At 42.4% G+C, this 14530-nt stretch overlaps 1 protein-coding gene across 2 annotated transcripts in view; it reads left to right on the forward strand.

The window, feature by feature from the left end:
- atrnl1a (attractin-like 1a) overlaps nt 1-14530 on the forward strand; it is a 185050-nt gene that overhangs the window by 13138 nt on the left and 157382 nt on the right. For both annotated transcript variants that reach the window (XM_041050639.1, XM_041050640.1), the window contains exons 2-4: nt 10447-10530; nt 12083-12196; nt 13214-13342. In XM_041050639.1, coding sequence (XP_040906573.1) covers nt 10447-10530; nt 12083-12196; nt 13214-13342 — 327 coding nt within the window. The remainder of the gene's footprint in view (nt 1-10446; nt 10531-12082; nt 12197-13213; nt 13343-14530) is intronic.

The following is a 14530-nucleotide window of genomic DNA, read 5'->3' on the forward strand; positions in this document are numbered from 1 at the left end:
TTAAATGTGCCATGTTTCTATTAGCTTTGTTTTGACCTTATTTGAGGTACAGAATCCATATGAAGTGTGTGTGTGTGTGTGTGTGTGTGTGTGTGTGTGTGTGTGTGAGAGAGAGAGAGAGAGAGAGAGAGAGTAAGACAGAGAGAGAGAGAGATATTGGGAGGGCTGGCGATGAATGATGCGCTGGTGTGAAAGCCATTGGACCGTGACTATACCGTAGGTGATAGAGACCCAGTAACATCAATCATAGACACTCACACACACACACACACACACACACACACACACACACACACACACACACACACACACACACACACTCTCTGCCCTTGTTATTCCCAGTAGTAGGGCTTTTCTTGATTTTTAATAAAGGATATCTGCAGAGAAGGTCAAGGTTATTCAATTGTTGGTCATTCATCTCCTCTTTTTGCTCTCCCTTGACACACACACACACGGATGAATACACACACACATATACACACATACACACACCACACGGATCTCTCAATCTTAACTAGCGGCCCGAGCTCCTGGACCCCTGCACATTGTGTCTGTGTGTGTGTGTGTGTGTGTGTGTGTGTGTGTGTGTGTGTGTGTGTGTGTGTGTGTGTGTGTGTGTGTGTGTGTGTGTGTGTGTGTGTGTGTGCATACTCGTCCATGTGAACAATGCAGCCGTCATTTTTGGGTTGTCTGGTTATCCATCACTGGCTGTATGTAGTTGTGCCTCTGCGTTCTGTGTATTTTATCCACTCAGAGTTTTCCACAGCGTTCGAGAGGTGTCACCGATAATATCACTAAACGTTTTATCAGAAGACTCTTTGAACTGAACACAAACATAAATGTTGTGGTAATAGGAAAGCGGACGTACTGTGAGCGGCAGGATAATACCACGGCGTTCGTGTGAAGCAATGCGTGGATTCTTGTGAGAGATAGCGAGTTGGTCTGTAAAGCTCTGAGGTTATTGTGGAGAGCATCTGTTTCCTCTGGGGACGTGAGCTGCTGATTTGTGAAACGCAGAGATTATTGAAATACACGGAATTACCAGCCCAGATATTATTTCAATTATCTTTGTGTTGTAGCTGTCATGAATCAGACACAAGATGGTACACTCTCATGTGATCCTAGACAAGGGTAGGCACAGCAGAGGAAATATATTGATCTCACTTTTATGTGATGCCATCCCTCTCATACCATAGCAACATTTTTGTGATGACCCCAAAAGCATAGGAAGAGTCTGAAACAGTTTATAAATATGTGCAATCTGCGCAAATGTTGTGGTGGCTGTAATTGTTTAAATGCAAACACATGCATTGTTAACTTTGTTAATATCAAGACGTGTTTAAATTGTAATATCATAATATGTTGTTGCAGTAAATGCTCATCTTATATGAATGTGACTTAAATACACTGCCATGATTAAAAGGGTGTGTTGGATTGGCGTTCACCATGTTCGCCATGTGGGTGTAGCAGTAGATTTGAGTTGGGCTGCCTGAACTAGCTCTCAGACTTTGTAAAATCCTGTCAGATTTTACCAGATGAAGCTCTGCAGTGCAGGCTGGAGTTTGGGGTTTTGTGGAACTAACACATAAATGACTTTTGACCAGACAATGAGGATGAATACTGGGGAAATAAACGTCAGATATCTGTGAGGTACTGGTGGAGCCGCTCTGCGCTGGAACACACTTTTTACTCAGCTAGTTATGATGTGACCTCAGAAAACTCCCACTCAGAAATCCCACTGTGACAGGGTGTTCACTTAATTCCTCTTCAATATTTAGAGCTCCTCAAGCAAACTTAATACATGTACAGAATTAAAATTCAAGCTTCGTTATTAATTCACATTTTAAAAGGAGAGGCCTGAACAGAGCAAAACCTTTGCTCAACCACTTTCTTTGCACATGTTTTTTTTTCTTTCTGGTTTTATGGAACAGATACAGTAAAGAGAGTCAGAGCTGCCACAGCCACACATGACTCAGGCCTGGTCTTCAGCTTTGATTTGAACTCAGTTTGTCCCTTGTTCAGCTGAGCTTCTCCTGTGACCTGTGCTGGGGAGTGTAGCCAGGCTGCAGCAGCAGAGGGTGAGCTGCGTGCAGACTGAAAAATCGGGTGTTGTTCATTGTTTTGAATTATATGGTTCCTCCAAATGAGTCACTGCCACGAACTGTTTCTAAATATGGTCATCTAAGACTATAGAGTCAGGGAGTGGTAAAATTCTTGGATGATATTCAAGCCTGTGAATTTTTATTTATTTATTTTTCTCAAATGTATGTGTGTGTATGTGTGTGTGTCTGTGTGATATTTGTAAAGTGAAGTCATCTCTGGACGGCTCTCCTTTCTTTAACAGGCTAATTTATGGTAAAGTTTGAGAAGAGCCATGTAGCGTAAAGGGTTAAGCTCACAATTACAGGGTTAGGGAATGAAAACAGTCAGTGGAAGTTCCTCAGAGTCAAGTTTAACACAAACATGTTACTCACTGTGATGTCACCCTCAGCTGACTCGACGCCGTCTCTGAAAGTCTTTGTGCTCGTGGTTGTGTGTGAGGCTGTGGTTGTTGTTGATTATGTGTTCCTCTCTTGTATGAATGTGTCATCCTGCTGTTGTGCAGCCCCAGTGTTCAGCGAATGCCCGTCCTATTGTAGTGGAGGAGGAGGAGGAGGAGGAGGGAGAGAATCAATACAGCCAGGCTGTTTTCATGCTTCCTGTAAAACACACTGACCTGCCACTTCAGTGCGTAACCTCATTTTCTGTTTTTCTTAGGGAACGGGACAGCCCCTTTAACTTTAGCTTTGTAATTCAGTTAGCGAGGGAGAAAGTCGGGTGTCACTGCTGTTATCGCTTAAAAGACCAGTGTAATTTGATTTTCTTACTGCTGCCATTAAAGCCCATTAAATCTTAAATCTGCTGATACATTAGCTGTGGCTTGGCTGTCCAGTGTGACACTGTAGAGACTGCAGAGACCAAAGTCCAGCCCTGTTCCTGAGCTAACCTCTGGCTTCTGGCAAAGGCTCCTGGGAGCTGCAGTTTTTGAATGCTAATGAATAAGCAGGAAGGGTTAGTGAGATGGGGGGGGGGGGAGGGAATACCATGGAATACCACTCATCTGCTTTCTGTAGCCTGTAATGCAACAAAACCACATAGCTGAGAGACACAGCAGAGAGTGAATGAAAGGCAAAGAAATGAAAGTTGTTGTGATGTGAAACTGTAGAACTCAGCATGGAAAGCAGACCTTACTGTTTATAGCAACAGAGGAACGTGAAAATGAAAATCAGCAGGATTTTGGAGACACGTCAAACTCTCCACTCCTCAGCCACCTTTTCCTTCACCTTTGTTAAAGACCAAGCAGTCAAAGGACAAATAGACTCTGGCTTATGTCACACAAAAAAGTTTTTATTTTACCCAAAGAAACATGTGAAAAATACAAATGAATGAAAACAAGCCATTTTAGTAACTAACTGGGAGCAGCCAAAGTCCTCTGCTCAGAAATACTGGTAGCAAAACAAGACTTTAACTCAACTAACTGACCAATCAAACTGAACCAAGGCAGAGACATATATACTGGCCGATCAGACCATTAAAGACAAGAAGGGGAAAATAGCATAGACTGTAACTAGAACTCATTACAGAGAAACATTACCCCCCCCCGCTAATCCAGCACATGGTCTGGTCCATCCTGGACCTCAGTATTTAACCCTGCTCCACCCTTGGCCTCCTCTTTTGGCCAAACCAGGAAGGATCTGATGCAGCAGGTAAGGTAAGTCACAAACAAAGCTAAATTCAATAAAGACTCTGTGGTAATTATGTGAGAGAGTGTGTGAAACCATAAACCAGCTTTTTCTTTCAAGCTGAGCTTAAAGGTACACTTCCATCCTCGACATCCTACACATTTTTAAGTTTTAAAACATGTTTTAAAGACATTTTTTGCTTAAGCTAGCAGTTCCAGACATGCTGGTTAGTTTCTTGGTCACCAGCACCAAGTGTTGAGTGAAAAGCATGAAGCTCAGGGACATCAGATGTTCCACTCTCTGGCTTTCATGTGACTGTGTGAAGGATGAAACAGTGAGGTTCAGTTTTATGTTCAAAACTTCCACATAAGCAAGTAGTAGTAGTAGTCGGAGGTCTCCAGCAGGGGGAGTCTAGAGCTGCAGAGCTTGGTGAGCGGGCGCATCGGTCCCTCTCTTAAACTTATTGAGTTGTGAGCAAAGGAAAGAGCGCGTCTGCTCATCTTTCTATTAAACATCCCCCTTTGCAGTTATGAACGGTTAATAAGGACTCACCGATGGATGAATGTGTTCTGTTAATGTGTAGTTTTAGTTGTGAAAGTGTTTCTGTGAGTGAGTGGTCGTGTTTGCTGTTGAGTGGAAGTTTAGCGACGCTAACCGCGACGCTACGTTTGTATTAAAAAACGTATAGAGTTGTGTCAGACGAAGGAGCGTGTCTGTTCATCTTTCTATTAAACATCCCCCTTTCCAGGTATGAATGGTTAGTAAGGACTCACTGATGAATGAATGAATGTGTAGTGTTAGTTGTGAAAGTGTTTCTGTGAGTGAATGATCGTGTTTGCTGTTGAGTGGAAGCTTGAAAAGATGCTAATCGCGATGCTAACCGCGATGTAGCGCGCGGTTTTCTGTTTCACATATTTGTATTGCTGCGCTGTGTTGTTTGGAGTTTGTATTAAAAATAAACGTATAGAGTTGTGAGCAGAGGACAGAGCGTGTCTGCTCATCTTTCTGTTAAACACCCCCCTTTCCAGGGCATTTACAACACATGCGTGTCCTTCTGTATGTGCTATAGCTCACAGGATACAAAACATTTCTCCATAGTATCAGCGGTCAGAAATTACCTTTAAAGCCAACTCTTCTGTTACATCTGTGCCTCTTAACATTTACCAAACACGGCTCCACCAGTGATTATTGGTGGTTTTTCTTAGAGTAATGAGAAGTCATTGAGCTGCTCAGTGTCCCTTAAATTGTCCCCCGGGGACAAATAAAGTTATCTGAATTTGAATTAGCCGTCTTTCATATTTTATCCGAATCTTCTACAAAACTTTGATCATGATTCATGTTTTTGAAAAGCAAAAGCAGAAGAATGATTTTATTTTGGATGTTATTATAGAAGGTTTCAAACAGCTCAGGGTAATATGTGAAGAGCTGGGAATAACTAAAGCCAACAGGTATGTTGTCAGTACTGCTAATGTTAATAAAGATTAGTGAATTCAAGTGGATACAAGTTCATTGATTTAATTTAAGGCGAGAAGGACAATGTATTGGTAGTAGATATTGTGTCAGTTATTCTAGTGCTGTTAATTCCAGAACTAAAACTTTATTTTGAAATTATGATTATCCTGCTGTCTTTGCAGTTGTCTTATTTGTATGAAGGTGTGTGTAAGGCAAAGCAGATAGCAGAGTAAAGTGTTGGGGTGAGGATTCAGGGTCAGCCTTTGGAGGGCGTGACAGAGAGAATGAGACAGGACATTTGTACCTACACTATCTGAAGATATGGGGCTGTATCTCACTTTCCCTCTGTCTCTGTCTACCCTACTTGCGCTCTTTCCATCCATTTGTCTGTCTATCCTTCACGCATCAATTATTCACCCAGAGCAGATGAATATTTCAAAGGGTGCCGGACTCTCTTCCTCCATACCTCATCCCCTCGACCCTGTCTCTGTTTTATCTCTTTGCTCTCTCTGTCTCTTCTTCTCCCTCCTCTTTCATCTTTCTCTGCCTTAGTGCCCCTCCTGCCACCTTCACCCTCTCACACTTTTCTCCTCTGTATACTGTATACTGTATGTATATATATGTATGTATATATATATATATATATTTATTTATTTATTTATTTGTGTGTTAACCCTGAATATAGTCCAGTGGAATCTGTAAAAGATGTGACTTTGTCCTCATGCTGTGAACTCCTGGACAGTCTGCTGTCTCTGGTCACTATATATAACCTTTGTTGGCTGTGTGTGTGTGTATGTGTGTGTGTGCTTGTCTCGTGCCTGCGTGTGTGCCCATTAAGTATGAGTGTGTCTTCTATGCCAGGCTTGTTTGTGGGGTTAATGGGTGAGGCGTTTGGAATGATGGTTTGTTGGGGCTGTAGGAGGCCACTCCAGTCAGCTACTCATTAACTATGAATGGGATCTACCTTTCACATGTTTTCATAGACAGGCTGAACCTCTCTGCATATTCACTCAGCTCAGAGTTTTTCATTTAACCAAGAAATCTGTGAGGAGACCTGTGCCAAGGCTTTGTCCCAGTTCTACTCCAGTTGCTGGGGAAAGAATAAATAATAAAGTATTTTACTGATTACTGTGATGGTTAACTGCAGCCCAGCTGACTCATCCTGCTGTGCCTAGCTCTGGTAATACATCCATGACTGACACTTCTTGGCAGCTAGCTAGCTGTCACAGGTTAATACATCTGTGGTAGTTCAGGTAGTGGGGCAGCCACAGGCTGCTAGCTTAGCTTCTTTACTTTAAATAGCCCTGTCAGGTGACGGCCCAGCATCACGTGCAGTAGCAGGGAGCTTAAAATGTTCCTGAACCATTTGTTCGACTCAGACTGTCAGACACAGCATCCACACCGTGGAAAAGTACCAAGTAATGTTTGCTCTGTCTGTGCATCCACCTGACTGGACTGAGAGGAGCTTCCCAGGTATACAGGAAGCTGCTTCTGCTGACACGAACCAGTTCAAAATCATTTACTGTCCAGTGTGTGACACTGAACTTTTAGTGTTCAAGCCTTATCAGCTTTGGTTTTCCTGTGAACAGTTTATGGTCCTTCATGTTAGAGGTGGTAGAGGAGTTTTCATCATCTTGCTGTCTTGATTTTGAGAAATGTAAGCCTTAATAACACCACTGCAGTAATAAGACTGGACCAAAGACAATATCTTGTGAATGTCATTCCAGAAATCTATAGCAATCATGTACCATCATCAGCGGGAAACCAAAAAACAAGACACAACAGAGTTTTCATCATCTCATCAGTATCATCATTGTTTTGAGTCAGGCTTTACAGCAGCATGACATGAATATTTGTCTTCTAATCTGGGATTAGAGCCAGAGGATCAAACTGTGATCAGCAGGAACTCATAGGAGAGGTGGACAGAGGGAGAAAGATAGAGTGGGAAGAAGTGAAGGAAATGAGAGAGAGAGCTCACAGGAGGAGACAAAGCAGAGGAGAATCTCATGTGCCTGTGAATATATGCATGAATGTATGTATGTGCTGTTTGTGCTTGGTTTTCATTGGCAGGATTTTAACATTTACTGTGGCCTGTGCCCGGCTGTGCTGCAATCTGTTTGCTCTCCCGCTTTTTCTGTCATTATGGAGAAGCAGCACATTTGGCCCAACACACCCTTAATCTCATGTACTGACTCGTGGTGATGACGGTGGCGTGTTGGTCTGTGATGCAGCTCACAGGTTCTCTGACAAATTCTTAGAGAGGAATTCTGTAATCTTACAATCTGGATTTTTTTTTGTTTAAAACAAACCATTTTGTTTGAAGGTGAAAACAAAACTGAAAGCACTGAAATTATTTGTCACTGTACACTCACTCATACTCATACTCAGGCACAACTACGGTGCCTTCAGCGTACTTTCAGGCAGAGAGCAGTGGCTGCCATCGCCTGCATTGTTTCCAGTGTAAACACGATGGGAGCTGTGCCACTGTAACCTTGTCTTCTGCCAATTATGTACATAAACAACTAATTTATAAAAGCAAATACATTATGAAGCCTATATAATTGCAGCCAGATAACTTTTACTATAAATGTAATGATGAAATCTGAGGAAATATGTATTTGGCAAGTCCCAAACATGTTGATGCTGATACTGATGATGCTGAACATGTCAGTAAAATGTTCACAGACAACATATTCGTATGTAAATACCTGAGCTTGCAGTTCAGTGTCCATTTGTAGTGACTAAAGCATTATTAAACTGGTTTAAGTTTCTGTTCAGCAGCAGCAGCAGAGTTTTCAGGGGAGCTGTTCAGCAGCAGTCATGGCGAAGCAAAAGAGAGAGAGAGCTGTGGCGACTTTAACACATTTACATTTATTCATTTTGTGGATGCTTTTGTTCACAGTGATGTACAATTCAAGCCGCTATAGATCAAGGAGAGGCCTTCAAGAATAAGTGCTACAACCCTCAGCGCCATGGTCTACCTGACACAACGCTGCCAGTGCATGAAGTAGCACATCAGTGCACAGCAGAATACATTTTTTTAGAGTGAGAGAGAGAAGGATGGAGAGCTGGAGAGAGTGGGAAAGAGCATGGTGGGTGAATACTCTCAGAAGAGTTGGGTCTCCCAGTGATTTTGAGGACAGAGAGGGATTCAGTTGGCTGAACTGAGTTAGGTAACTCATTCCACCACCGAGGGAACGCACAGAAGTCAGGAGCGAGATTTTCTGCCTCGCAGCAGCTGCAGGACTGGCTGTCATTTACCGACTGATGGAGAAGACTCATAAACCTGAGCGAGGGAGTTCCTGGTAAGGGGGGTGCCGTGCTTGTGGCCCCTATATAGGCAAACACAAAGGACCAGCTGGATATATGTTACAGCAGAGTGTGCTGATGTTGTGTTAATGAAACAGCACACTCAAATTATGTACCGCAAATAGCTCGTAGGCTTTGCCTCATTTTATGACTGTAAATTCTATAGAATTTCATTTATTTGTTTTAGTTTCTTTTTTTTTTTATGTTTTTGCTGTAACTGGTTTTATTTTACTTCAACCCTGTGAAGCACATTGTAACTTGGCTTTGGAAAATACAAATTCAAGTAAAAAAAAAAAAAAAGTAATCACAGACCTGTTTCTTAGACTGAGCAAACAACAAAAACTACTTTCACTCTATTTTTCTCCCAGTCTTTCTGGTCTGGCTGCACGCCAACATGACCACAGAGCCTACAGTGACACTGCAGGCTTGGATAATACACACACACACACACACACACACACACACACACACACACACACACAGTAACATGGTTCAGTCCGAGGCAGGCAGTGATGTCTTCTGTGCCTGTGATGCTGACGTACTTGGTGTGTCTGCGTGGCCATTTTCACCTTTTGCGCAGCAGTGGATTACTTTGATTGACAGGTGTGACTGCCCTTTACCACACACACCAACACTGTGGTTATAACAATTGCCACATGAATATGGGATCGCTATGGCAACAGTAACACGCACTGTCTTACCTTGAAATGAGTGGGATGCCATGTTCCTGCTGACAGGGACGTTGTCATTCTGCCACCAGTGTTTCCTTCATACAAAGCTCCGCCTGAGACACGTGCTGTCCACGCTGAGAACATATGGTGTGTTTCTGAATTTGCATATTTCTAATGTGTTGTGTTAAATAATGTGGGGATGGCTGTATGACCGCAGAGCTAAACACAAAGCTAAACCAAGCTGAAACAGATGAGAGTGGACATAATGTTCTCACCTGACATCAGTTTAGACAGAAGCATGTAAATGATGTACCATGTATGAAGGCAACACTTTGCAAGTCTCGACTGTTTCTCAAGCTGTCAGCCTTCGTGTGCTGCCAGCTGTGGAATCAGGGTGGCACGAGCTGCATCTGCTTTTTCTTCTGCTGAATTCTTGAATTGGAAATCTGGCCCATTTGGCACAAATCAGCACTCAGCATGGTTTGGTTTGGTTTCAGAGCAGCCGTCTGTCTGTTTATGCAGAATGATGCAAAGAAAAAAACTATATCCAAATAAAAAATGGCAGCTGCAGGGAGTCAGACCAGGCTAAGTCAAAGTTCCCTCTGATGACCTTCTGTGTGGCTGAAGTCTAATTAGCATCATCTATCATCTTCAAAGGAAATGTGACAATCGGTATTTGATACGGTATGTGAGTTGTCAGAGTTATTGAATATGCCAAAGGGAGCAGAAAATCATCTGAAGCTGCACAGTATGAATTACATGTACGGTTGGTCTGTTGCACCTTTGTAGCAGGAGTGGTGGTTTAATTAATTCAAAGTTGTTTTTCATTAAATGTTAATGATTCCAGTTGGCTGAGGTTTTATCATGTGGTCAAAAAAGTTTCTTACAAAAGAACTAGTCTGAGATAAAAAGTAAAATAAAGCCGTTTACTGCCCCGCATCTCAGCACTGCAAGAATGTGTCATACTGGATCTAGTGGTTGTAAATCTAACATTCCAGTTACAACTGCTCGATGTCCCATGATCTGACTGACAGAGAGCCTCCCTGATGGAAGAATACATCTCTTTGTTTTGAGGACTCACAAGATAAATGTTTGAGAAGCAGTGGCTTCAGCTTCAGATTTGTCTGGTTGTTTTTGTCATGTGGAGAGCAGAACCAGGCCACAGAAAGTTTGATGATGCTGATTTTTTTTTTCTTCTCGTCGGAGCATATGATTTGAGTGTATGATATTTCACCATTATCACTGAATATCACACTAAACCTGTGTCTTTTCTCCCCTCTGACTCTCTACAGATTAACAGACCTGTCCGGCTCTCTCACAGATGGACCAGTAAACTATAAATACAAGACCAAATGCACTTGGCTAATAGAAGGATAGTGAGTATCAATGGTTTTACCCTCCTGCCATCATCATTAATCTTACTTAGTTCCACTTGGTTAAAAACTGTGATTTTTTTTTTTGTGTCTGGCTTAAGGGCTGCAGATAAAGATAAAGAGAAGGGGTTTGTCTTTCAGTGTAGTTGTTGTGCTCCAGAGCGGCTTTGTGCAAGATAACTGCTCAGAAAAGCACGACACACCGTCTCAACGCACACAGTGATAACCATGTAATTAGATATAAAGTAGTGTATGTGGATTATTCTGCTGTTACTGACATGGAATGCCTTTCACTAAATGTTAGGTACACAATGGCAGACGGTCCTGTCGCAGTCACAAACAGAATGACAGCTGTAATACACAACTGGAAACAGTACAGGGCTTGTTTAGGGTTGTCCCTTGAATGGTTGCTGTGTCCTCAGGGACGTTAGATTGGTTTTGGACTGAAGACGTTCATTATCTCGTTGAGAAACACTGAAGGGCAGCTTGGGTTCAGTAGCATATTTGAAAAGACGATAGGATATTTTTAGTCGTGCTAGCAGCATTTCTTGACGGCAGTAAGTGGCCTCACAAGTGAAGTCAAGTCAGTTTCATTTATGAAGCCCGAATCATAAATTTGTATAAAGGGCTTTAACAGTTGGACGGATTTCCACAGAATTTGGTGCAGAAACTGTCCCTCAGAGAGGGGGACGTGGACGGGGATCAGAGACTGGTGATCCTCTGACTTTATGTCCCACCGACAGGTCCAAACTTCCACGTACAGTACACAGTTACTGTGCATCTGTCACTTTCACATCTGCATCGTATTATTTTTGCCTCTGGTTCTTTTGTGTTTATGTCACTTGTCAGTAATAACATGCTTCTGTGCCGCTGCCTGAAAGGTTCATGCCTCTCAATCTACTGTATTGTTCTCATAAGTAAATATGTCTGAGTCTGAGGTCGTCCAGCTTTAGCAGCTGTGTATTTATACTTTGCACAGCTGGATTCACTTGCACTAATTTGTCGTCCTCCTGGTTACCTTGGTTTTCTGTTTGGCTCAAGTTTGTGTTCAGCAGTTTTTTCATCTGTTCACAGGTTTCTTTATTAAAGACAAGGCAGTGATGATATTTACACATATATGATACGATGATACCTTTATGTAAATATATTCTTTATTTTACAGCCACAGTATCCAGGTTCCCGTCACAGTACTCCGTTTATAATGTACAGGTTTATCAGAACTGTTACACAGATTTATTTCAGGCTTCTGAAACCAGGATTATTATATTATTAGGACTATTTACATCATTTACTAACTGATGTCAACACACCAGTTGCAGTGTCTGGGAAACGTGTATACGTGTAAGAAAAGGACACACATCACAATGACTTCACTATAGCAACGAGGTTTTCTGAGGCATGTGTGAGTTGTCAGCTTATGACTGTAACCTCTGACTTCATAAGCAGTGGAGACACTTTTGAGAAATAAGAATCATATGAAGCATACAGACCACATGTATTCACCAATTTCGTCTTTGTCATATCTGTCTGTTCCGTCTGTCTCTCTGTCTCTCAGTCCTAATGCAGTACTCAGGCTGCGCTTCAATCACTTTGCCACAGAGTGCAGCTGGGACCACATGTACGTCTATGATGGAGACTCCATTTACGCCCCTTTGATTGCTGTCTTCAGGTAGGCACCTGCTATTCTGAGCAGAAGAGCTGTGAGACTGGGTGGGGGGTGGGGGAATGGGTGGGGTGTGTGGGTGTGTGTGTGGCGGGGGTATGGAAATGACTCAGGTAGCCTTTGGCACAGCTTCAAAAGCTCCAACAAATTTGCACTTATGCAGTCAAATGACTCCACGTACAGGCGAACAATGAGCCTCATAATTACCATCACACCACAATACAATGAAAACAGAAAGAAAATATTGAAATTACTCGCATTAGCCCTAAATCCCACTTCCTTTCCTGGAACTTCATTGCATGTATTTATTTATTTTTTTTCCACAGGACAATCTACAAACATGCGAGTGGCACAAATTCATTAAAAACAGTAACGCCACAATTATTTTACCAACCTACCACTTTCTGCTCTGCTCCACTGAGCTTTATCTCCAGCTGAGAGTTCAGTAGCTCCCAGGATGTGAAGGGGATAAAATGGCCTATTGCAAGCAGGAAAAAATCATCTGGCATTTGAATATACAATCCTTAGACTTGTGTGGCATTATTATCTACAATAAACAAGCTTACATTGTTCATTATAGATGGGTACATACTTATGTTGAACAGAAAAGCAGCAGTAAATGTAGCAGGGAGGAGGCTTTGACTCATATTCATTATGGGTGAGGGTACATTTTCAGTGCAGTGCGTTTATTAAAACAGACAGGCTGACCAAATAAGAAACTGGCAACCCCCACTGAAAAACCTCATCAAACAAATAAAACGAAATGCGGCATGACTCTGCTCTGCAATGTTATTCTACTTTAAAGCTAATCACTGTCATATTTTAGTGGAGTCTGCAGTCCCTGAAATGGAATCCTTTTCATCTTACAGCTCTCCAGCGGTGCTTTCAGACCAGCGTCCATAAAATACAGCAACATTTCGAAATGCTTTTTATTGTTATTACTTTTTTTTTTTTGAGTGGGTGGAAGGGGGGAGCTGTCTGTCCCTCACCGTCTCTTTCTCTTTCTGTCAAACTGTTCTTTAGCGGTCTAGTGGTACCAGAGACCAGGGGTAATGAGACAGTCCCAGAGGTAGTGACGACGTCTGGCTATGCTCTGCTTCACTTCTTCAGCGATGCTGCCTACAACCTGACCGGCTTCACCATCACCTACTCGTATGTCTGCATGTCAGCCCTCCTGCACTCTGCCTCAGTGTCAGGCCTATTTAAACCCACATACAGACAGATATCAGTAAGGTCTGGTATCATCTGGAGGTTTTACAAGTCTCCAGTGATCTATATTTTCTATACAGACAATGGATTAAATGACTGTGTAATGTGAAAGGGGTCACGCAATTATGCACAGTTATCAACCCCCAGAGAATTATCACCTACTTTTTCCTCGTCTTTCAGCCCATGTCAACAGTGTCTAATAAACCGACCGTGCACTGCCCGCCCAGCACATCGGCAGATGGAGGAAGCAAATAGCTGGTGGTGAAAGGGGAAACATCTGCCACCAACCAAGAGTCCTGTATTCCTGTCAGATATCGATGGGAACCACAGAAGAGTGTGAACATTGGAATTATTCACAATGTGAAACACAAATCAAAACAATCTCACATTGCATACGTTGCTGGCAACGCTATGCATTTTTTTTAGAGAAAAAAAAACATAAATTACAAAGAGTTTGAGAAATACCAGGGAGTTGAGACCTTGATTGAATGAAATGAATGAAGGAGACAGGGTGTAACGTAGTCCTGCGCTGCTGAAGAACCAAAGTGTTCATTAAAGTGTTAAAGAAAACCTTTCATTTTGGTTAGGACAGTCAGACGGAGTGGGAAGAGGTGCGACGGTTTTACTGGTTTTTGTTTCCAAACCCTGCTCAGAAGTCACTTGTTTAGCACAGGGCATCATAATTCTGTCTGCACCACATCACCGCCTCTTCCACAGACACTGGACGGACACGGTGGAAGACTGAAGGCTGTGTGGTAGGCTGGACACATGGGAGGAGCAAGGACAGTTAGCATACAGTCACATAGCCTCAAAGCTCTCATCACACACACACACACACTGAGGGGAGGTGAAGGTTGTCATGACGACCCTTTTGTCACAGCAGCAAAGCAGCTTTTTGTATGAACAAAAAGATGATTTTCTTCCTCTGGTCCCTTACTCCTTTTTTTCCATCTGTCTCTTTCAGCTTCTTTGTTTTTTTTCCTGAAATGATAGAAACACAGCATGTAGAGTAGTTTAGGCTCCTTCTTTATATCTAATGGTCATTTAAAGATGCCTTTGTGTCTTTTTCTTTGTGTCCCTTTGTTTCTCAGATCTCTTCTTTCTTTCCTTTAAACTTCATGTCTCCTATGT

The sequence above is a fragment of the Toxotes jaculatrix genome, chromosome 11 (assembly GCF_017976425.1).
Source record: "Toxotes jaculatrix isolate fToxJac2 chromosome 11, fToxJac2.pri, whole genome shotgun sequence".
Taxonomy (NCBI): Eukaryota; Metazoa; Chordata; class Actinopteri; family Toxotidae; genus Toxotes; species Toxotes jaculatrix.